This window comes from Oxyura jamaicensis, chromosome 1 (assembly GCF_011077185.1).
Source record: "Oxyura jamaicensis isolate SHBP4307 breed ruddy duck chromosome 1, BPBGC_Ojam_1.0, whole genome shotgun sequence".
Taxonomy (NCBI): Eukaryota; Metazoa; Chordata; class Aves; order Anseriformes; family Anatidae; genus Oxyura; species Oxyura jamaicensis.
This window is the reverse complement of record NC_048893.1, coordinates 78,440,669-78,465,344: the sequence shown is the minus strand read 5'-3', so window position 1 is coordinate 78,465,344 and position 24,676 is coordinate 78,440,669. Positions and strand designations below refer to the sequence as shown.

Below are 24,676 nucleotides of genomic sequence, written 5' to 3'. Positions count from 1 at the left end.
AAAACAAATTTACCTTTATTTCTGGAAGTAAACAGTTTTGTTAAAAGCCTACACCATACAGGGAAAAAACAAGCAAACAAACACATTTTACTGATGTTATTTTACATTTAGAGGAGAAAACTTCAATTACATTTTCTTGGGAGGATTAATAAATTTTGATGGAAAAAAAAGAACCTAAGCTCTTTTGTACAGCTATATATTCTTAGTATATAACCACCCCCATACTGATGTACTACTGATGGTTGAATATTTCCTGCAGGATGAATACTCCCCTTCAGAAGAGCCATTGATTAGCTTTTATTCACATAACCTTTTTTCTTCATTTTTTTTTCTTCTAGACGTGCATCCTATGTGGCTAACAAACCTAGTTTTGGCTTTGTAGGATGCTGCAAGTCTTCAGTTTGTTCTGAAATTATCAATTCATTGGACACTTAACATTATGCATTTATGAGACATTTATTGAACACTTAACAGGCAAGAATGCAACTAACTTGAATAGGTCCTTGGAGAATGTGTAAGTAATGGACAGAAAACCACCCATTTATGTTACCTACTCAGTTCACTTTTTCTAATAGGATTGCGCCCCATACCCTATTTCCCAGGACACCTCCTCTTCTGAATACAACTCAGAAACATATTCTAAATGATGCAGTTTTATGGGACAGCAACAGAGGATATATTTCCCAAAATATCCTTCAACTGAAATTTGTCATTCCATTTGCTACAGCTTCCTAGACCCACTTTGCTTCCAAATGACCACTATCACAGAGGTATCAACGAGGTGATTTAATATTACTACTAGTAGTAGTTCATTGTTTCAGGTATGGAGGAGAGATCTGAAATGTATCATGTGACTGAAAAAAAAGAGATCCCTCACAACATACACACCTCATTCTGAGCTTGCAAACTGTCTAGAAAGGGCAAATTCAGAGATGACTCCTTTACCAATATGGGAAAGGGTCCTTCAGAGTACAGTGTATTCACTCACTAGGCTGTCTACTGCAACACCAGCAACACTAGCATAGAGTTCTGGCACCACTAGCTCAGGCACCTGCAGTACTGCATGGTCATTGCTGGTCTTTACAGCTTTCTGTAGCAACTGGATCAGGTCCGCAGGAGAAGGTCTGTCAGTTGCATTCCACTGCCAGCAGGACTTCATGATGTTGTACCTGTAAGATGAAGAAGAGAGGAGATGGGAATGAAAAGCACCAACACCAAATTTTACTACAGTCAAATCATCTCAGAATGTCTAGAGGCTTCCTCTTTTTCTGCTTCATATAAAGTTCTTTCAGTGAAATTTGCAACCAGATAATAACGTGTGAGGACAAAGGCAGACTTGCAGTTGTTTTCCAGGTTGCCCATTGCGAGTATGGGAAAAGGGGAAAAGACTACATTTGGCATTACCTTTTGAAACAGTAACTGGGATTCTTACAGATATAAAAGCCTATGAATATTAAAAAAAAAAAAAAAAAAAAAAATCCTTCACGAGAGGAAGTATAATGCCTCAGATTTCCCCTGTGGATGTTTAGATCATTTTGGAGATTCACAAGAGAATGATTACTCTAGAATAGCCCTGTGCTTTGCATGGAAGCAGTGGAGCAACAAAATTCAAGGGCAGAGAAAGGAACAGAAACAAGCAATTTTCAAAAGCAGGTAAGAGAGTTTTTGGCAGTCAAGGTTTCAGTAAGATGTGGCAGGCATGAGAACAAGTCTCCTCAACTATCAGGTTTCTATTTTGTACAGTCTAAACTTAGAGATCTTTGTTAAGATCCAGTTTTGTGTGTTCCACTTCCATCTATCTCTGCAAATCTCACTTTCACTTATCCATAAAGCAAGTGGCTTACATGGCTTGCTGGCAGCTTGAAGGCTGTTTCATAATGTTCCGTCTCTGCAGGTATGGCAAGATGTCAGAAGGTGGTACCTCAGGATATGGTGGAGCACCTGGAAGGGGAAAGGAGTAACAGTAGAAAACTGTGAGATAAAGGTAGCAGCTTCTGTGTAAGAATGTCTTCATTTCCTACCAAAATCCATTCATTTCCTATCACAATTCACACTGAGAGAAAGCCTAAAAGCAACTATCGAGACTCTGCAGAATGGAAAAAAACAGGATGCATAGTTAAATACCCCAACTTTGCATTCTTAAACTGAGATTTTGGAACTTGTTAATTTGTCGCTTCCTTCTGTATATTTTTAATTTTTATTAAATATTCTTACCTAATGTAATCATTTCATACAGCAGAATTCCAAAAGACCAGCTGCAAGAAAAGAAAACAAAGCAGTGTTAAGTTTCCATTCTAGCTAGCTAGCTAGCTTAAACATACACAAATGATTAGGCACAACCTGCAGAAATGACAAGAGAAGGTATGAGATGTAAAGCAGAGCATTACACTGAGAATAGGTATGCTTTACTGTGAACTTCAGGACATGAAATGATACATGAAGAAGTGAAAGAGACAGGTCTGACCGATAGATTAATGTATAGTCCAAAACTAAAATCATACATGTCTGCCTTAATGCTAGGGGGTTTCTTCAGGAGCCGCTCTGGTGCCTGCCACTTTACTGGTACCATCCCTGTGACTGAGCTGGCACCATATGCATGAGCTTCATAGGCCAGCCCCAAACCACACAGCTTGGCAGTGAAGCTGTTCTGAAGGAGGACATTCCTGGCAGCAATGTCACCATGGAACAATTTCTTCTGTTCAAGGTATGCCTAAAAAGTTAGAAAAGGAAGAGACCTTCATCATTTTAAAAGGAATTCTAATCAACATAAATTTTTACTGAGTTTGCACCCATCCTCCACAGTGCAGAACAGAGGTGTATGTTTACCAAAACAATGCAAGCATATTTGGCTCAGCTTTAACAAACTGTATCCTCACAGCTTAGGCTAAGAAAACTTAAACCACCATGCAGACTTGTGTTGCAATCAAGCAGGAAGCAAAAAATGCAGCAAATGTGAGCAGACTTACCAGAGCTGCTGCAACTTGCTGTCCGACTTCATATACTTGCCTCTCAGTGAGGTCATAGGGGATACCATTCATTGTCATTACATCCTAGAGATAAAAGAGCAGATCTTGGATCATAGCTGGAGGGTACTGAAAAACTTCATAGAATCATAAAGTCACTTGGCTTAGAAGGGACCTTAAAGATCATCTAACTCCAATCCGCCTGCCATTGGCAGGGATGCCACCCACTAGTTCAGGTTGGCCAAGGCCCCATCCAGCCTGGCCTTGAACACTTCCAGGGATGGGGCATCCACAACCTCTCTGGGCAACCTGTTCCAGTTTCACTACACTTACAGTGAAGAATTTCCTCCTAATATCTAGTCTCAATCTATCCTCTTTTTGTTTAAGACCATTCCCCCTTCTCCTATCATTATCTACCTGAGAAGAGTCCTTCTCCATCTTTTTTATAAGCCCCTTTTAAGTACTGAAAGCCTCAATGAGGTCTCCCTGGAGCCTTCTCTTCTCCAGGCTCAACATCCCCAGCTCTCTCAGCCTTTCTTCACAGGACAGGTGCTCTAGCCCTCTTGTTTTCTTTTAGTCTAATAAAATGAGTATTAAATAATCTTAGGCCCCCTCAACTAATTTCATAGATTGACTGTAAATTGACTGAAAGATAGGGGTACAAGGACGGATATATGGTATGCTGGGTAAGATAAGCACACTAGAGACTGATGAGTAAACCAAAGTATAGAGAAGAGATGAATAGGTTAGACAAAATTGGCAGAATACCAGTAAAGAATGACAAATACATATGAAGGAAATACATGAGTGAATGAAATACTACAAGTTAGACTGACAAGTAGAAAAGCATGTCTGTAACATACAAATTAATATCTGGGATGAGACTAAGAGTCCATCTCTCTTACTCCCCTGTCTGTAACACTAACCCTAGTTGGATAGCCAAGTAAGAGAGAGAGAACAAAGTAAGCATATGTTGCTTTTCTTGAGTAGTTTTCCACCCCTGACAGTTTTCAGTCTAAAGACCTCCTGAGATGGTTATGGTTTTCATACCATATGTATGTTCAGTAAACTTTAACAGGTTATCTTCAGTGAATTTATTCAGTCTTTCCTTACCCAATGTAAAGCTTAAGTATCCACACTAGCTGGTAGAAAGGAATTCCATTAGTCAAATCCCTACTTTCTGAAAAATCATATACACTTGTTTGTTTTGACCATGGCACTTACTAGCTTTATTTGTTACCATCTTGTCTTTCTGCTGAACAAGACAAAGAGCAATCCCTCTGAATTTAGTGCTCTTGAGGTGGGAGGATGACATATTTCTACAATAACATAGCAGTGTTTTTTTTCTATTCCTCTCTTACTAATTCACAGAATATCTTGAGTTGGAAGGGATCAAGTCCAAGTCCTGGGGATGTTAGGGAAAATACCATCAGGAAGGATACCTTCTGACATCAGTCAATGGGCTGAGCCTCTCTTCCCCCTTCCATTGGGACACAGACTTGAAGACTTGGTTATACCAGGTATCTCTGCAGAAACTTTGAAATCTCTAGAGTCTTTGTGCCTTTTAACGCGTTAATAGCCAGGCTGTGCACATGTATATTTCATGCATGTTAGATTGCTTTTGCAGACAGTGAATCACCGGCGATCCAAAGAACCGGTGTAGCTGTTGCTGTAATAAATTGCACTTAATTGCATTGTTCCTAGCCATGATAGTTCTCATTGAATGCAGCTAGAGTGAGGGTGTGCTATGTTGTTGATGAATCCACGACCGTAATAGTTCAGTACCCTGAATCCGACCAGACCCATAACGGTTAATTGGCTACGTCCCTTAACGCGACACCCTCTAGAACCTTCATCACCTTTGTAGCCCTCCTTCGGACACTCTCTAACAATTTTATGTCTTTGCTTTATTGTGGCACCCAAAACTGCATACAATGCTCAAGGTGAGGCTGCACCAGGCAAAGTACAGCAGGTCACTTCCCTTGATTAGCTAGCAATGTTGTGCTCAATGCACTTCAGCGTACAGTTGGCCCTTTTGGCTGCCAAGGCACACTGTTAACTCATATTCAATTTGCTGTCAAGCAGAAGCCCCAGATCCCTTTCCATGGGGCTGCTCTTCAGCCTCTCATCACACAGTCTGTATGTATAGCCAGCGTTGCCCCTTCCCACGTGCAGAATCTGGCACTTGCTCTTGTTCAGCTTGATGTAGTTGGTGACTACCCAGCCCTCTAATTTGTCAGGATTTCTCTGCAAGGTCTCTCCACCCTCAAGGAGTCAGCATCTCCTCCATCTGCAAAGTTCCTTAGTATGCATTTGAGTCCTGCATCCAGACATCAAACCTTTCCTTTACAGAAAAAGCACTCTAAGAGGGGTGTGATGTAAAAGGGTTAGACAGTACCATTTATTTTGTTGTCTTGCTTTCTAAATTTCTAAAATATAAAATAAAAGCATAGGAAACAAATCAAAGAAGGAAGGGGTTGCACATCTCCCATTTCTGTCATTCGCAAAGCATGCTTAGTGTCTTATTCAAGCTACACCTCCTGAACAGCCTCTGGGAGAGTGCTGATGTCGCAGAGCATTGCCTGGGTGCTCAGTAACTCCCTTGCACTATTGAAATCACAGAGCATTACAAGTCTAGAGAAGAAATGCCCTAATATTTAGTTTCTTTTTTTGGATTGTGGTGATATTTTCAAGGGAGTGTGTTTTCATAGAATCAGTCCCATGATTTTCACATTTCTTGTCAGCAATGGGCCATCAGTAAGTATGTGAAGCCAAGATTGCTTTTGTGCTTCTGTATTATTTCATTTTTGCCTATGCTGAATTTAATCTGTTTCTCTTTATTGGACAGTCGTTCTTCTGCAATTGCTCAAGGTCAGCCCTTGCCCTTCTGGCTGTTGTCATTGTCAACCATCACCACCTCATTCGCAACCAGTTTTCTAAGATATTGATGCATACAATGAAAAGCACCAGGTCCTTGCACATTTCCCAGCAGAACTTCCTGGGTGACCCCTCTTCACTGCAAGTACTTACTTTTCATGCCTATCCTCTGTTTCTTGTCTTTTCATCAATTAGTCATAATTCAAGAACCTTCTCCCTATTGTCATGGGTACTCTGTTTCTTTAAAAGCTTTTGGAATGGGGCTTCATTTAAAACTTTTGTAAATCCAAGTAGCCGTTTCATTCTCACTCTTTTTCCAATGCTTGTTTAACACTTCAAGGAACTCCAATGGTCTGCAAAGTAGGACTTCTACTTACAAAATATGTCAACTTCTCCAAACTACAGCACATATGTACAGAAATACACTATTTATAGACCAGTTAGACTTCTGTAGAACATCTTTGGGGGATGAAAATAGTTTAGATTTACATAGATGGATGCATGGAGAGATTAAAAGAATCTTATGTGACTTACACATAGATATGTATACAAGCAATTTAAAAAGATGTGCTGTCATCACTTCTTTTGACTCACCTTCCGACATGTCCATAGAAATGTCAGCAGGTCACCAAGAGATACGTCTTCCATGATCATATAAAGTGGGAACCGGTCTACACAGCATCCAACCAATTCAGCCAGGTTCTCATGATGGCCAAGATTTTGATGGAATTTAATCCTTCCCAGGAAATCCTTTACTTCCTGGGGACCAGCCAGATCTGAAAGAATCAAAGAAATCCCAGTCTAGCACCACATGAAGGCAGCAAGTAACCTAAAAATCAACATGACTGCAGTTTTCTTTGGTCCAATTAAAATGCTACTATGACTAACATGTTACTGAACACAGCTCTCTCTCTCCTAGTAATGACTGCAAACTTCTGATCAACATCATGTCTTTGATACAAAGATATGTAACAGTATGTTTTCTGGCCATGTCCCTTACCTTGTAAGGCTTTCAATATGACAGTCGTAGTCTTCCCAGGGTTTCCAGTTTCCAATTCTGCTCTGTAGATGCTCCCATAGCGGCCATGTTTTATCACCTGGAAGGTGCCTGGTAAGAGTTTCTCTCGTGGTATCTCCAGTTCTTTCAGAGTCAGGGATGCAGAACTTAGCAGGCTCTCCACAGATGTTTCACTCAACTGTATATAGTGGTTCTCTGGTGAGCTAGATTCCTGCTGGTTCCTGTCATTCACTGACAAAAGCAAATATATGTGATGCATAAAAACAGAGGGATGAACTCTTGTAGTAGGTGGCAATGCCCATCCTACTGTCTTTTGATTTTTGCTCCATACTGTTTTTGGAAATCAGGATGAAGTAAAGAAATGTTAGTGTATCATACTTACCCTAGCCCCTTTATATCCCACTTTACTTGATGAAAGGGCAGAATGAGTCTTGAGATCTGTACTGTATTTAGCTATACAAACTTCCTTTCTGGATAAGACACAATTTGTATTTGATTCTCATGTGCTGAAGCAATAGCCATTTTCTTTTATTACCACCTACTGTTTGTTATGAGAGAGAGACACATAGGGTGCTCCCTTATCTTTGTTTTCAATTATTTCCTTTAATATAGGCTGAAGATGTTTCTTTTCTTGTGCAGAAACAAGAACAGTTCAGAACTGGACTTCCATTTCCACACAGCAGCATGTGCTTGCGGTAATGACAACCCTTTTCTCACATTCTCACCACTCCCTATTCTATTTCCTTTTGTCCCCGTAAGAAGTGGAATACAGGAGCTTGAAATGAAATTTCTTAAATGACAACATATATAACAAGTTAACTAGGTGTGATCTGCATACAAAAGATTGTCATACCTCTGTGAAACTCTCCCAGCATTAGCATCCATGAAGACTCTTACATAAGCACACTTTGCAGGTCTCACGTGATGTTACCACAGTACAGTATGTTGGTTCAGGTTTGTTGAGAACCATCTGTACTACAGATTCCATTATTGCTACCACAAGTGGGGTAAATGAGGGTTCCCCAATTTTCCTTATGTTCACTAGATTGCTGGATACCACTCAGGATCTTCAGAAACACTATTGCCTAACGGCTCAAGCAATGAGGAAATGAGATTGACTTAGGACCACAGAAACCAACATGCTCTCCTCTGAAAACTATGATGGTTACCTTGTTGTCCAGATGGTGATGATTCCTCCTGCTTTGTTCGCAAGCCTCGACAATGGAGCCAAAGGATCACGGTTAGCAGGATGACAAAAAAACCCACAAGGAGAGCTGGGACAACAATCACTTCGGTCTGATATTCACGCACAACTACAAGCAGACAAAGAAAATGAGAAGCCAAGGCATAAGCATTGCTGTTTTGAAAAGGACTATGTGCAGCATTACCTGATGTGCACAAATTCTCTATTACATAGCAGTAATTAACCATTTCAGTAAACTTCAACCCTAAAGGTGTGGGAGGGACTTCACCCGCTGCTCCTTGGAATAACAAATGAACATTTTTAGTGCTGCAACCCTACTCCTCAAAGGTACTGAATATTTAAAACATCATGAAGCCATTGGGACTCCTGCACCTCAGGTCACTTATTTAGATGCTTTAATACAGAGGTGAGGAACTGTAGCCGTGAGTGTAAGTATCCCACCAGTGAAACATAGTTGGCCCTGGCAGAGGGATAGTAGGGATCTGAGAAGGGCTGGACATTGCTGTGCTACCACAAATATACATAGCAGTGCTATACAGGTTCAACTACTTCCATTAAAACTATAGGGAACATTTTAAAGAAAAAAGGGTGGGATCACCTGGTTTAGAATTTGACCCAAAACACTATAATTAGCAAGGATGTTGCAGGTAATTGACTCTCTTCTATCCCCAGATTTGGGGGTGATGCTATTTTTGCGCTGGAGCAAGGCACCATTTCAGTTTCCAAAGATGACATAGAGAGATGAAATCAAAATCTCACAGAATTGGTCTTTAGAAAAACAGCAGATAATCTTATTGACTATGTCACGAGGTCTTAACCTCACTCACCTTTACGGCTCATTCAATGTAGAAATACTCTAAGACAGCTAAAATTATGTGAGATGAATCCCACCATAAAGGATGGAATCCCTATAGAAGTTTCCACCTTGAGACAATGCAGGGAAAGCTCAGTCAAATCCTTCCGTTTGGGCTGGGATGCAAGTGGAGGAGGGGAAAGAGATTGGCCCCCTTTTAGCAAAGCTGGCCAGCAAAGCTCAGCATATGAAAGATACTAAAGGAATCTGTGAATCTTACCACAGAGCTTGTCATTGCTGTTGCATTCCAGTAGCATGCGTGTGAATCTTTTCACGTCCCCTGCCATGTTCAATCACAAGCAAGCGAATCTCCAACCTCTGCCGTCTGCACTGACATAAAGAATATTAATGAAATTCATCAGGAGGAAGGATGATTTAGGAAACAATTAGTGAAAAGAATATGGAGATCTCCACCCCTTAAATTCAGTAGTAGTGTGAAGAAGCAGAACAGGGACTGCTGGGACAGGGCTTAGAGAATGATACAGGATGCCCACTATCAAATCCCATGAACTGTAGACTGTACAATCAGTGAGAATTTAAGATTAGGATTTTTCTACAGTGCTACACAAACAATTTGGTACCCATAGATCTAAAGGTTGCCATATGCACAAACATTCATAGTGATTAACTCAATCATATTTAAAGAGCCTAGGACTTCTTAGATGCCAGAATGACTTGGTCTTTTATCTTCTGGTGCTTAATGAATGAACAAATCAGAAGCATTAATACAAAATGTCGGTCATGCTTGACTAGAGTTCTTTTCACATCTCATATTATTGCCAAAGACTTAGCTTCACAAACAGTATAATCTAGAATGTTTTATAGATGTTGGGACTTCTTTTTCCTGGAAGTACTTTTTTTTTTTTGTCTATGGGTTTAAGGCAATTAATCTCAACAACAAGTGCTAATACTAATATGGAATTCTTATTTATACTAACATGGCTTTATGGAACTTGGTAATAAATAAAATATTAAGCAGTTTGTTCTCATGCTTAAAATTAAGCGATGAATTTATGCTTTATCAGCTGTACAAAAGATGCAGTGGAAAGAGGAAAATGGAGTATACCTGCATTTTAAGGTACTGAAAAAAAGTCTACTTCATTTTTTATTTCCTTTGATTCCTAATACGTTAGCAAATTCACCTGTTTTTAAGACATGGCTACAAAATTAATTATATCAGCGATACAGAAACAATACTGAGCTTTTCAGGTAAACTCTGAAAGCAAGCAGACAAAGTCAAACAACTTTGGCTATAACACATGAACATACTTACACACAAATACACAGGTATCACCCTAAGAGGAACATTCCTATCTTCTTTCATTCTCAGACAAATACACAGATGCAAAAGACAAGTAGGACCAGACACAATGGCATCACAGGACAACTGACTTTAGGACAATTAGTAAACAATCATGTTGTATAATCTAAATCATAAACAGTCCAAGCTCTATCTTACCACTAGTTAATAGCTTTGCTTCATTCAGATGCTCATTAGAAATGCATGCTTATATTTAAACAAGGTGCATGCAAAGGCTCATATAAGCACATGCATACCAGCTGGTACTTATGCAGAAACATGTTCATACAGTCACAAAGATTCAAGAAAAAAAGCTTTGATGCAGCAACCATGTATATACTGCTCCCGTTTCTGTAAAAAAAGGTTCCTGCCTACCTTAGGTACCTCCCATTAGCAATGTCAGTGGGTGGCACATGCATTTTCTAACCATACCCAAGGCAGAACTATGTGATCCAGAAATAAAATCACTGGCGCATTAATTGCACTGGCACTCCCACTGGTTGCTATTGCTTACAGACGCATTGGTGTTACCAATGTAAAACTCAGAGTAGACAAGTCCATTTACACCCTATCCTGTTCCAAAACTCAGAGAAGTAGAAAAATAAGCTGCACTTAGTGATATAATTCTGAAAAGCTTTTCAGTGCAACTTTCCAGGACAAGAACAAACAAATTTTTGTACTTAGCACCGTGGCTTGCTGGTCAAACATTAACAACATTGCAGTTCCTGCATTTCCATTCTGAGTTAGCATTCTTGTGGACTGTTCTGCTAACTCAGAAATACACAGATCTCATCTCACAAATCTCAGATCTTCTTATATATTTAATAAACATTTTTTACAGTATACCTGTAAGGGACCCATTGAGGTTATATGGAACTAACATTTTTAAATTTACAGGTGCATTCTCACCACAGAGCAGAAAGCATACAGACAGTGTTCAAATATTTACTTTAATATATGAAGTCAGCTTTCCAGCATCAAGCAAGGATACGGGAAACAAAAATATGTTAAGAGGTTCAAAACCTTCCTTATTGGAATTGTATTTTTCCTTGTCTATGTTTTATGTTGTGCCAAGACCAGTGTTGTTTCAATCATGAGCACCTGGAAAACATATCCTGTGTTATTTCAATTTAGAATGTGTAATGGACAATTTCTGCAATCACAGGCAAGTATCAGTTTAGTTATTCCACTGTTCTTTTAGCACTCTTTTGCATATACTAAAATCTACTACCTGGAACTCTTGGATCTTCATTTATCTTCATTGTTTACTTCCAAAAATATATTTGGTTCTCCTTGCCTGAGCCTATCTAAACTTTCAGGTTATTCTGATTTCCTTCTCCTTCAGTTGAAACTCATTATTTTTGTTGTTTATACAAATCCTTGAATTTCCTTTTTTTCCTAGACATCGACTTTTTTCACCAGATCCCCTGTTGTGCAGTACATCAATGTGATAACACCTTATACAAGAAAACTAATTGGTAATGAAATGTAAAAATAAAACATGATAGGTAAGAACCACAGTACTAGGCTACTCTTCCTTCAGAATGCCAAAGATCAAGGTAACAGCGAAACACTTCTGTGCAGTTTCAGGCTCTGAAGACTTCCTGAAAGACACCTTCCCCTTGATACATTGACCAGAATGCAAATTAGCTTTTCACCACAAAGCTTCTCAACACAAGGAACTGAATGGAAGCAACAAGAGGCTGCAAAGTTCTCTGTAAACAAGTTTTGAGAAGGCACCTGTTCCCCTGATAAGGGCTCGGAAAGAGGGGACAGGGGCGTCACTGAAAAGATCTGATGAGACATGGGAGCTTTTGCTGTGGCAAAGGGAAATATAACTTTGCTGATACCGCCCTTGAGAGCAATGTTGTATTACTAACCATGTTCAAATACAACATGGCTCCATGTGGACCCTAACAACAACAATCAAGCCTTTCTTTGACCAATACTTGAATCGAAAGCTCCAAATGCAAGCTAAATATATAACAAGACTGGTAGCTAGTCATAGCAAAAGTAGCTGCCCTTAGACAGTGATAAATACATAGCAATACTTAAGCTGAACCTATACTACAGTCAATGGTGTTTGCAAAGTGCTCCTAGGAGGCTCCTGGGTAAGCTGCATGTGGAGCAGCAGTTCCACAGCCATTCCTTTGTTGACAATGCCAGGTGAATTAGCCCCCATATCTGTCTTACACTGACCACTTACTAATTCCTCTGTGTACACCTGCCAACATGATGAGCACTGGGGAAAAAGGTGGTGTATTATTTTCAGCCCAGTTTGTTTGCTAAGCTGGTCTGACACGCTGGTGATTTAAACAAAGGAAGGAGAACAACATGAGCACAGGAATAAGTAACTAAAATATGGCAGTTGTAGGGTTGCTTAAACAGGTTCAGGAAGCCCCAGAGCTCAATATGAATAAAGTTTTGTGAATGCAGCTTAGCTGAATTAAGTGCCCACCACTACCAAACCAGTGGAGTGTCTCTCTCCTCTCTGCTCTCTTCCCACACCTTGTTTGCCTGGTAAACTGATTCAAACCCCTATGCTGATACGAATAATTCACTGCTATATTTGGCACGGTAATTTCCTACCATTTTTGTGAGTGGTACTAGTTCACCAAGCAGTTTAACAAGTGCCAACACAGGCTCAAGGAAGTGGCAAGAGCATACATGCAGAAGCAGGAACAGGGAAAACGGATCCTCCACTACCCAGAATACTGAATGGCTATTTTGTCTAAAGCTGTATCAAGACACCATTCCCTGGGTCAGCACCAAGCCACAGGCACTGTATGCCAGCATACGCCCTTCTATGAATTTTTCCATTCCTTGTCATTCATTCCCATGTTCATGCTGTCCCTCTAGTGCTAGCACAAGCATTTACATGGCAATGTGGTAAACTGAATTGAGCAGGTGATCTGCCCTAAAATAATGTTCTCTTGCATTTTTCATCAGGCTCAATTTATGTTTATTTAAGTGCCAGCACCTAAAAGTCAAGAAGCCTAAGAGACAGACATAGCTGTGAAGACTAAAAAGTAACAGAAAGTCTTGTGTGTCAATGGGATATATGGGAATAACTGGCTTGAGAACTGCACACACACAAACTGGCTGCTGCCTGCACCTGACACATTCAGGAAAATAAGATGCTGTATGTATTCATGGTACACAGTTTGCAGTGAATATATCTGACTTGCAACATCAGTTCCCATTCTCAAAACAAATCCATGTGTACTGATTAGCTATTCTGGCTAAAGGAACAGGTGATTAAATTAATTAAATATGATAAAAAATAAAGGCTAAGATTAATTCAGATCTTCATTAAACTTTTTAAACTGTGCTATGAGCTGATGTGGAAGTTAACGTACTTATTTCATCAGACTTCCTGACTTGCATAATTGCACACCACTTTATTATCAGAATATGCTTCCAAATGTTTTTCTTGCACTCATCATAAGGATCACCTGTAGTATGACTGCAGGTAGGTAAGGAACAGCTGAGTAATTACTCTCCTCAGTCTAGCATACTGACTAGCCTGACTGATAAAAGACAAAATAAATCCTTTAACCATAATGCCTTCTATTTTATTCCTTGCAGCAGCAGATCTATACTCAAGCTTTTCCAGTCACCAGTTCTGTACTTCTTTTATTATTTTCTTTCTGTTTTATATGACCTTTGAACATTGCTACCAGTCAAGGCTATGACAGACGTTATGTGTGCAAGCGTGCTGCTAAGGTCATGCAGCTGAAAAGGAAGGGAGCTACTAGAAACCAAAACGGCAGTGAAAGTACAGTGTCTGGGCTCCAGATAGCCAGGCAGCTGTGCACACTGAATGTGAGAGGGAGAAGAAAAATACCACGGAAAAGCAAACAGAGAAACAGAGACTTCTCTCCAGCAGTGTCCACCATTTTACATAAAAGCAGTATCCAAAAAAAAAAAAAAAACTCCCACACGTCTCAAACTGAACAGCTTGATGCCTTTTATGTGTATAAAAAGCTATGCACGTGTTAGCCTGCATGTCCTGTCCCTTCTGCCTTCAGAAGACTTTACTGACTTCTTACAACAGCCTGGCAGATCACATTTTTGCAAGGCTTCCCTGACACACTGAGCCATCTCACCATTAGGCACCTCTGAGCTACTTAGTGTGAGCAGCATCTCCAACCATGTAGAACGGGAAATTCTGACTGGTCAGTCCAGGTCATAACATACCAGAGCCCCCTCACTTCAGTCCCGAACAGGGATTGCTGATAATACCCTGTGGCTTGCTGCACTTGCTGACATAATTTCTCACCTATAAAGATTTGGTATTCCAACTCACTTTTGCATCAGGTGGCAGCTGTAACACCCTATAAGAAAACAAAGTATTTCAAAAAATCCCTCAAGATTTTCTCTTGGTCCAAAATTAGAAGCAGTACCTGAACATCAAATCTAGGCTAGCTGCTACTGAAGCATTTTAAGGAGTTAAAGAAAATCAGGATGACTACTTCTGAAGAGATATACCATAGGAAAAAAAAAAAAAAAAAAAAAAAAAAAAGCAAATAATGAGGTTCATGCTACTATCTGGGCAGGTGGATCACTTAGGGCAAACCTGGCTCCTTTTCAAGGGAGCAGAAAAAACAGGCAACGTCAGCAGTCACCACTGCACTGAAAAATATGAGTGAAGAGGACTCTGCCCTGTTGTGCTTTTATCCTAATGAGATTAGTCCAAACTGGCACCACGTCAGTGGAGACAAGCAAGATATTATGGTGCTAAGTTTAAGCAGAACTTAGATCATCTCACAAAAAATGAATTTATTTGTACAGCATGAGGAAGTCCTGAGTACAGAAGTGTGAAATCGTACAGAAACTGAATGGTGATTAAGACAAAAATATTTTTTCTAATACAGACAAGCCCTACTATAGTTTCTGAAATACTAACATACATCTTAATCACACTCCCCTTTAGTAAGGCCACAAAAAATATTCCTCATAGGTAGTCTGCAAAATAAAAGTTAAAATAATAAAACAAACAAAAAAAGAGTGACAAATACATTAACCTGAAGCCCTTAGTGAGGAAGAATATGAAAAGTCGAGAGGCCAGATTCACAAGCATACACTTACCCATTACCTTCTTTTTTGTACTTCCAAAATCACAGGCTACTTTTGAAAGCACCAGCCATGCTGTATCTTTTTGACTGACTGATTTTGGTAGTAGTAGCTGCAAGCACTAAGCCGGTACCCAAACCCCAGCACAAACCTGATACAGATATTCTGAAATACTGTGACAGAAAAAGCTGTACCAGGACATAAGAAGAGTTGAGAGTTTTTCAAAGGACCACATACACCACATAGTTCTTGTTGTAAAAAACACTGCATGATAAAAATACTGTATATTATGTTGCTGCATAATGGCTTAAGAAACAATGTGAACCTGCTTTCATAGACACACAGCCATATGGAAATTTAGCTGAAGTTGTGCACACAACTTTAGCTTCACACGTCCTTAACTTTTGGCTGTTTGTTGGTGCATTTAATGTAGATTGTCTTTATGCTTAAGTAGCTTATGTGCTCGCACACATAAATGGCAACAGGTAAATACACAGAAAAAAGCTAGGTATTTGCACCACACAGGATTAGTTTCCTTACAATCAGGCAGTAGTGACAAATCAAATGTTAATCAATTCTGAATCCACACCTAGGCACATATTACTTAATGGAGCACTGAACATATTTACATTCACGGGCACTGCATTGCCTTGCATTGTTTCAGTGAACTGAGACTAATTTTAAACAGAACTTATTTCCTTTGTTATTTTCTCCTTGTTTAAAATGTGCCTAGAAGTTATTTCATCATTTCAGTTATTTCATCACCCTGTGTATAGAGGGTATCTCCCTTTACATTTTCTCAAACCCCAATTGACCCCCATTATGACGAGAATATATCACAGAAATATGTAAGTAACTTTTCTACAAGCAGTAAGCACACACAGAGATGTACACAGATGTATAGATTTTACAGTACAGTTATATCCTAGTTCAGGTCACATTTATGTTAATTTATGACTTAAGACACATTTATGTCTTTTCAAATATTTAAATATTCATCAGCTAGTCTTCTAGCAGTGTTTTCTCCCACTTACCTCAATCACACCACTTCTCTTGCCCTGCAGTACTCTTTTCCTGGAACTCGCCTGCTGCCAGCTCCCTCTGTCTGACGCCACTCCTGATAATGCTGATGGTTAGTTACCTCGTCTAGTTGTAATTCTTATGACTAAGTTCATCCTCACCAATTTTCCTGCCCCTTACCTGTCCAGCCTCAGTTCTCTACTCCTCGAGGTTTTCTCGGCTGTCTCCCCAGGCGTATGGCACGAGCCTAAGTCCAACACGCAAGCTGACAGGTAGGCACACACTCGTAAAACGGGTCTGCCTGGCTTGCACACACCAGCTGCTCACCTCCTGATGACAGACACAGGCAAGGAAGGCAAAGACTCCTTGGGCGGGGACCTTCGAGCATACTTCGAAAGGCAGGCAAGCACCCGTCCAGAGGGACGGACTAACATAACAAGCGGAAACTGCACACTTCAGATTAATGGTTGATGTTTAGAAATAAAATGGGTTCTCAGAATAGAACATTTGGACAACCCCCCTAAAAAACTCCAGATGCTGAAAAAGCTTTCTAGCAGGAACGCTACCTCGTAGAGAACATGAAAATGAACAAAGGGAGAAAAGATTAATAATACCCAAACAGATACCTGCAATGCAAGCTTTTTTCACATTTAGACTTGCTCCTTGTATCCCTCCTGCTCAGGCTGTCCATGCAGTCTGCCAGCATTTTCCATCTCTGCTGTTCAGCTCTTCTCTTTCCCTTTCCTCTCAGTAGCCCAGCTTGGAGCTTCCCACACAGCCCTGACAATGACTCTCACTTACAAAGCCCCTTCAAAATCCATCCTAATCTCCCCAATAAGTCCTGTTAATATTCTAGAACACACCCTGCAACCTCATCTTGTTACCATGCCCTTGAAGTCACTGTTCAGCTCTGTCAGTGCCCTCAGTCCTGAGCATTTCTGCCCTGGGGACTTTCTTCCCAACCAACCAGTGTATTTGAGTCCCAGCTGCTGGGCTGTAGGCTCCCCGTGTCAGCTCAAAGACTGCCCTCAGCTATCACCAGAACATCTTGTGTTTCAGATTCCTGACTCCTGATTATACGAGCCTGTAGAAGATTATTTGCTTACCTACTTCACACAAGTGGGAGGCAGTTGTATTACAAGAGGAAACAACATGCGACCTACCATTGAGAGACAAAGTTCATTGCACAGTCATGACGCTCTACTGGTGGCTTTGGATAGGTAAAAATCATATGATCTCTGACAACTGTTTGAGCAAATCTGATTTATTCCTATTAACACTGTGGTGCTGTATAAATTTGTTTTGGGAAGTTTTTAGTTGTGGTAGAGGCAATAGCTTTAGATACTGAAAAACAATAGTTAATTTATCCAGAGGAGCAACTGCATATCGATATATCCGTACAGCAGTACCTCCCAAGCTTCTCTCTGGGATTATCGTTCCACTTTCTAGGTGTACAGAATGGTTAAACTCAGGAGTGGATCTCTTTATGGCTTGATCTCTACAGAGACTGACAGAAAAGAGCAAAATAAATTATGAAATAGTCACGCGATGTGGACTTCTGTACCCCGAGAAACCAGCAGAGACATCCTCTAGACTGAAAATTTTCTTGAGTTACAAAGATCACTACAGCTGCAGACCATAGGCTCAGGCTCTGATTTATATTTTCCTCCTGTTCTGGTGCTACCTTGCATGACTGTCAGCAGTATTTTCTCTGTGAAGAAGTAAAAGATCTAAGGATCTATACCTCACTCCTTATTAAGAAGCGGCTAAATTGCAAAGTATAGTCCCTCATTTAAATGTGCTCTCTATTGAAATGTGTTGCTTTCCACAGGCACTTTCCCTAAGGGCAGCTGGGGGAACCTATTCAAATATAATGTTTAATAATATAATAACTAATAGTCTTTCTCATTTTGCTCCTTCTTCCACAGTTTCTACAGCCCCCACCTCTAGAAATAGACTAGGAAAGGCATGGGGTTAATATTCAAGGTATGCATATGCAAAAGCAGCAACCCCTGTTGCTTTTAGTTTCCCCAGTCAATCTTTCTGCTGTGATCCCAGTCAGACTGGTTGGAGAAGATGTTTTAACAGTTCAGAGTTCAGACTTCAAACTATAGTCTTCCTCGCAGATCCATAACCCCCTCCCCCTGTTTGGTTAAGGGACAGCAGTCATTTATTGTCCTGTGAAAAGCAAACTTCTGCTACAAATCTTCTATTGTGTGCACATCCACAAAGAAAACATTGCCGGTTTAAATGTCCTTCTATTTTTTTTTCCTTATGCAATTTTTCCTTATGTATGACTAGGTGTACTGAAAGGTGATGGACTGTCAGTCTTGCTAACAAAGACGTCCTCTTCACCACATGCAGCAACCATGCAAACCATACACAATTGCTAAGTAACCTCAACAACATACTTCTGAGACAGAGTGGCAACGCAGCCACAAACCATTCAGTCTTTTTCCTATGTGATGAGACTGTTAAGCAGGCTGCTAATTTTGTAGTTCAACTTCCAGAAAGTCAGCAAACTCCAAGAAACTGTCACTGGTCCAGAAAGTAAGCTTCATATGAAGGGATCCTCTTGTTTAATCCTGCTGTGGTATCCACTTTTTTTTCTGCAGTAACTTAGAGGCATTAAGTTTTCTGACGTTTACTTTCACATCCTACTGTAAGATTTGAAAACCATGCCCATAGATGATGGACTATGACTGATCTTTTGGTCAACTGAAGCCCACAGAGGTTGGAAGGCTTAGTACCTCTTCCTTTGGTTCTACAAGCTAGCCATTTGTCCCTGAGCAGGGTAAGAATCGGAAGAGATGATCTAGAAGTGCAAGAAACATTCCCATCATTATTCCAAGTCACTTCTGCCTCAGGAGCTCTGCCTCTCATGATCTCATTGATTTTCAATTAATCCCTACTGCTCTTGCTATTTAAAATTTCCATAACTGAATGAAGACTAGGAGGAGCTGCATTACATGAAGAGAAATGAGGAGAAAAAAAGAGCTCTTCCATATAAAAACTAAATGACCGATGTATTAATCCTCATCAGCCGGTTGAAGGTCCAGTAATTTGCCAGCACTTCCACTATTTAGGGTGAGGCACATCTAATAGTAATTTTTTCCACCCACTTTCCAGCCAAACTAGACTGTACCTTTCCCAACTCTCTTTTTGAACCTAAATGGAAATTTCCTTTGCAGTTTTACAGGTCATAGGCACTTCTGTAAAGCAGTTCAAGCACTAAAATCCTCTCTCCCTAGATGACAGATATAAAGGGTAGCCTAGCTCCTAATTCACATCTTTGTCAAATGACAGAAGTTAGATAACACGCATCTGAGCTAGATTCGCTTGTTTTCCTCGTCTTCAAATAAATAATTTCCCAGAGCGAGAGCTCATTGGGATCCCCAAATCAGTAGTTATCAATTGATGAACTCTTAACACTGGAAGTTAGGTGCAGCACATGCCATTTGCATTCCCTTCAGCTTTGTGTAGTTTCTTAGTGCTCCTGACCTTAGCAACTAACATCCTGAGCACAACAGGCATGCACATTCTTCAGTTACTTTTACCTTTTCTCTTTCAGCTTCTTATGTTCTTTCTGCTAAATATACACATTTTCCTCCTAAGTTTTTTTTTTGTTTGTTTGTTTTTTTCGGCACTGCATTTTTACATTGTTCACATTTCCAAGTGAGAATACAACAGCTCCTCTTGGCAAAACTTGGAAGCTGTTGAACAAAGATATAATAACCTAAACACCCAGTCTAAGTATTGAATAAATTGCATCACTTCACACAAAAAGAAGCAGAGAAGCCAGCTCGGCTCTTCCCTGGCAAGGATGCCAATAGAGACTTCACAAGAACTAAAAGGTATGTATATCACAAAAGTTCACTTAATGTAACACTGTTACATAAAAGCATGTTTGTTTCCATTTAATAACACATTTTTTGACCTGTAATTCACCCTCTACCATATCGCGGTGTCCTAAAGGACAGTCAAGAAGAATGACAAATAAACCAAGGCATGTTGAAAAAACACTGTTTCTGTCTGCCAGTGCCACTGGAAATGGATTTTAGCCCATTTATTGTTATGCACTAGCAAGGTACCTATTACTAAACTATTGGAATTACATGCATATATTAATTATTATATAAATAGGTGATGCTTGCTGCCCAGATTTTCATGAAGTAGGGAAGCAATACATGAAAAAGCAACACCAGAGCTTCCTAACCCCAGACAAACACACACATACACAGCCGGAGGCAGCACCTGAGAGGCAGCTTAGTAGCAGCAGGTTCAGGAGCCGAGGTTACCAAACACTGACATGCCTGTGCCACCTCAAACCAGGGGGCCGCCAGCCCAGCACGGCTCCGCAGACAGCCAGCAGTGTGAGGGAAACCAAAGACCGTAACAACATAAAATGACATTTTTCACAACACTTTCCCTTTCCTCCAGCCACCGTTGGCATAAGCATTTATGTAGCCAGATATGGCCTTTTCTTGCATATGCCTTGAAGGATTTTGCCCAACTGCCTTCAAGCCCCTGCAAAATTTCAGCAACAAAGTGCTCTGTGCTAGCTCCCCTGTAAAGTGTTACTCTTCTTTTTGTTAGTATCGAAGGCAGATTCCAGTCTTCAAACCAGCTACTGACTGTGCTCAGCTGGCAGTGAAATAAACGGTGATAGCAAGAGACGAATTAAAGTTTTGTGCACAATGAAAACGTGAATATACTCTAACACTTAAAAACGGGGCGAAGCTTGTGGTTGTGCAGATGAAAAAGCGAAAGACAGCCCAGAGGGCAGACGGTCTGTACACTGCTCTGGTCTGTGCCACCATCTGGGGTGTGAGCCGTTCAAAGGGACCTGATTCTGCCCCCCTGCACAGCACCTAAGGACTGATACCAACAAACTCCTGACAGACTTCGTGCCGTGTCTCAATAACCAGAATACTTCTAGCCCTGCACACACGTACTGCATTACTGTTATCATCTGAAGACAAAGACCACGGAGACGGGCAGATTTTCCTGCAGGAGGACAAGCAGACGCCCTCCTTCAGCCCCTGGCCTCGGGGCACGGCTCTGGGGCTCCCTCGGACCTGCCCCGCCGCCCGCCCGCAGCCAGCCCCGCAGGAGCCCGCGGCCCCCAGTGCCGGGCGGCAGCAGGGGAGGGGGGTTACCTCCTGCCTTCCGGCCTCCGGGGAAGGGTAACTACGTTTGGCGGCGGGGCTCCGGCTCTGCCGCGGACCACGGCCGCTGTGGCAGGAGGGGCAGGCGGGCGGGACGCCCCGCGAAAAGCGCCCAGCCCCAAAAAAGCCGTGTTCTTCCCCGCCCTATCCGTCGGCCGCCTACCTCGCCGCCGCAGGGCTCGTTTCCGTGAACCACAAAATTTACGGGGTGGCTCAGCCCGGGGGCGCCGCAGCCAAGAGCGGGCAGGAGGGGAGGACGGAACGGCATTTTCTCGTGTCCCGTTGCCGCCCGTCCCTGTCGCGCGGGCCCCCCTGGCGGCGGGGAGCGGGGAGGGTGAGGCCTCCGCGGCCGCTGGGGCGAGGCGGGGCGGGCTGCAGGGCCTGCGGGGCAGGCGGCTCCGTGAGGGGCTGTGGGGGGCCCCGAGCTGCGGGGATGGGGCGCTGGCTGCAGGGTGGCACGGCCGGGGGCGAAGGGGCAGTTTGGGGGCCAAACTGCGAGTTTCTGGGCACCTGGTAAAGCTGGGGGTGCGCTGAGAGCCTCCTGCGCGAAGCGTCCTCGTGAGGCTCGGTGTTCCGTTAAGGCGCTTCAAGTCCCTTGTAACTCAGTGCATTTCTTCTACATAACGTCTACCCACAATAATAATAACACAAAATGGATGCCCCCTAATTGCGTTAGATAAATTGTGTTTTTTTTTGTTTGATGTTTTTCCTGACAAAACCTCCATGCCATGTCTCAGTGCGGCAGTGAAGCTTCCCTCCAGTTTCCTCCCATCCATCCGTGGCTTTCAGAAATGGAAATCAAAGGCCAGGCTGTACGGCCCGTTCTTGGTTAATACCAGTGCTCTGAGAAATTGGGTCTCTCATTGTTTTGGCCCTAAACTTTTTTGCTTCCTGAAAATTTACATCCTACAAGTTAAGCCGATGTTTCTTCCTGCAACTTAGCTGCTCATATGGTTACAGAACTTACTATGTGCAGTTACCTGGCTCGAGAAAGCACGTGTGAAATGCTGAATATAAATGGAGATTTTACAACACACTGGAAAATTAGGTCAGAATATCTGGGGGAGATATTCTGAAGACAACTGTAACAGGAAAATAGACAAAATTTTCTAATGGTCTCTTTGACACAGTAATCTTTGTTATTACAGATACCAAAATCTTTACCTAACACAAATACAGCATATTTCAGTGTAATTCTTTCTACTTAAACTGATTTTAAAATGGATTGAAGGAAGCATGCGACATACAGTTGATAACCAGTAACTTCCAGGTCAGATTCTTAATGAAATAACATGTAAACTGAGAAACTTACACATTTTTTATTAATTTTTATTCACATATTGTCTTCCCTCAACTGTTAAAATAAACTCACCTCAAAGTGAAATAAAGTATGAAATACTTGCTTTCCTTGCAGATGGCCAGATCAGAACCTCAGGACAGAAATTACGATAATGTGGTAAAGATGGTAGAGGACCTGAACAGAGACTTAGAGAAACTCCTGGAGGAAATGGAAAAAATGACAGGTAAAGGTCTTTCTTAAGAACACTATGGATTTGTCTACTAGAGTGAAGACATTGAAGATTTATTAATTATTTATATTTATTGCTGTGAACTTCCTCATGTGATAGAAATGTAGTTGGAGAAAAATTGCCATCAGCAAATGCCCTAATGTTCTAAATTGAGAGAAAAAGAGTGCAAATTATCTAATTGGGCATTAAAACTAAGATGATGCTTAGTTCAGAGTGGTGGCTGAAAGCAGAAATAATATTAAGGCATTTAATTTACAATGATTAAAACATAGATAAAAACATAAAATGAAAATTTAATTTTGAAAAATGTTGGAGTACAGTAACTCTCCAGTCAATGCATGACAATTACCCTGTTGGAAGACTGCAGATTTAATCATAGTCCCTTATGTATGGAAAGGACTGCATATTCCTCTTCATATTCTGCAACAGTTCTATCAGAAACTGTACAACACAAATCGATGGAAATTGATAATTAGACTATCTGTAATTAAAGATTTAGGAATGTTGTTGAGAAAACTACAGTCAATTTATGGTAAAACAAAAGGGAAAGTATGAAATTTAGGAACTGATCTCATTAGTTAGGTTGTTCTTAATCGTTTTTCCATCTCCATGATGTGATCTTTGGCTTTTCCTATCTAACATGAGCCTCCTGTTACTGGTCTGGAGCTAGAATTCTTCGGTATCATTCATCAATTTTTAAAAAAAGTCCATTACACCTTTTTAAATGACCCATTTTGTTGTAAAGGTTAGGTACAAGTGTCCATCTCCTTTTTGTACTTTACATCTGTATACTTCCATTCTGAAGTATTTTGAAACACTAATAAAAAAGTAACACCAAACATATACATTTTAATTTTGAGCATTACTGTGAGCAGCTTCTGCTATTTTGTTACAGGCCTTCTCTGACATAAGGCCTGATCTGAGAATAACTAATGTCCTTTATTCTTTATTGAATCAGCCACCGCTTTTTTTTTTTTTTTTTTTTTTTTTTTTTTTTTTTTTTTTTTTTTTTAGCAAGATTCCTGTCTTGGTAATATCTTTTCGTTTAAAGTGCAGGCAACCTGGATGGCATATGACATGGTAGTAATGCGTACCAACCCAGACCTGGCCAATTCCATGAGGCGTCTGGAAGATGCCTTCCTGAATTGCAAAGAAGAGATGGAGAAAAAATGGCAAGAGGTGCTAAGGGAATCTAAAGGTGAAGAGCAAAAAAAGGAATAAATTAGTCATGCTGTCACAGCTACATCCCTTGGAAAATCTCTCTAGTCTTTTTGTTTTCCAGCCATGGAGGTTCCACAAACACCATGGAAAATGGATTGCCATTCATTTTACTATGAAATACTTATGTGTATACATTTATGGAAATATTTTGATGAGTATACATACATGTATTAATATTGTTGAATATACAAGGTAACAATGTGTCTATTTGTATTGCATTCATCAGCCATCTTTGTAGTGTATGTGCATATACAACTTATTTTCTGGAAGATCACTCTCACTTCAGTCAGTATGTGCACATGGAATAGTTTGACCTCTGAATAAATGTGTTGGGCAAGAAAGAGCGTGTGTACAATGGACAACTGTGTTACACCAGCATATGCCTATCAAGGAAAACTGAAGAATTACTTTTTTTTTTCAAATGAAAAATTCTAGATGTGCAGATTT

General features: G+C 40.8%; 2 protein-coding genes across 10 annotated transcripts; one reads left to right on the top strand and one right to left on the bottom strand.

Moving 5' to 3' along the window:
- STYK1 (serine/threonine/tyrosine kinase 1) lies at positions 1-21,801 on the bottom strand. Of its 8 annotated transcripts, none has more exons than XM_035312672.1 (10): positions 21,643-21,801; positions 9,136-9,245; positions 8,028-8,171; positions 6,841-7,089; positions 6,435-6,616; positions 2,967-3,050; positions 2,502-2,710; positions 2,215-2,255; positions 1,845-1,941; positions 1-1,169 (listed from the first exon to the last, which is right to left on the bottom strand). In XM_035312672.1, exons 2-10 carry the CDS (start codon positions 9,200-9,202, stop codon positions 965-967), a joined length of 1,278 nt encoding a protein of 425 aa, XP_035168563.1. In that variant the 5' UTR covers positions 9,203-9,245; positions 21,643-21,801; the 3' UTR covers positions 1-964. The 8 variants fall into 8 exon arrangements, with proteins under 8 accessions (XP_035168563.1, XP_035168577.1, XP_035168571.1 ...); XM_035312686.1 differs by having other exon boundaries at positions 9,136-9,240; positions 21,643-21,797; XM_035312680.1 differs by lacking the exon at positions 21,643-21,801 and adding an exon at positions 21,471-21,518 and having other exon boundaries at positions 9,136-9,240.
- A 757-nt stretch (positions 21,802-22,558) lies between these two features.
- Positions 22,559-24,570, top strand: SYCE3 (synaptonemal complex central element protein 3). Of its 2 annotated transcripts, none has more exons than XM_035312753.1 (3): positions 22,559-22,608; positions 22,894-23,002; positions 24,060-24,570. In XM_035312753.1, the coding sequence occupies exons 2-3, from the start codon at positions 22,894-22,896 to the stop codon at positions 24,227-24,229; spliced, it is 279 nt and encodes a 92-aa protein (XP_035168644.1). In that variant the 5' UTR covers positions 22,559-22,608; the 3' UTR covers positions 24,230-24,570. The 2 variants fall into 2 exon arrangements, with proteins under 2 accessions (XP_035168644.1, XP_035168637.1); XM_035312746.1 differs by having other exon boundaries at positions 22,565-22,749.
- Positions 24,571-24,676: the final 106 nt, after the last annotated feature.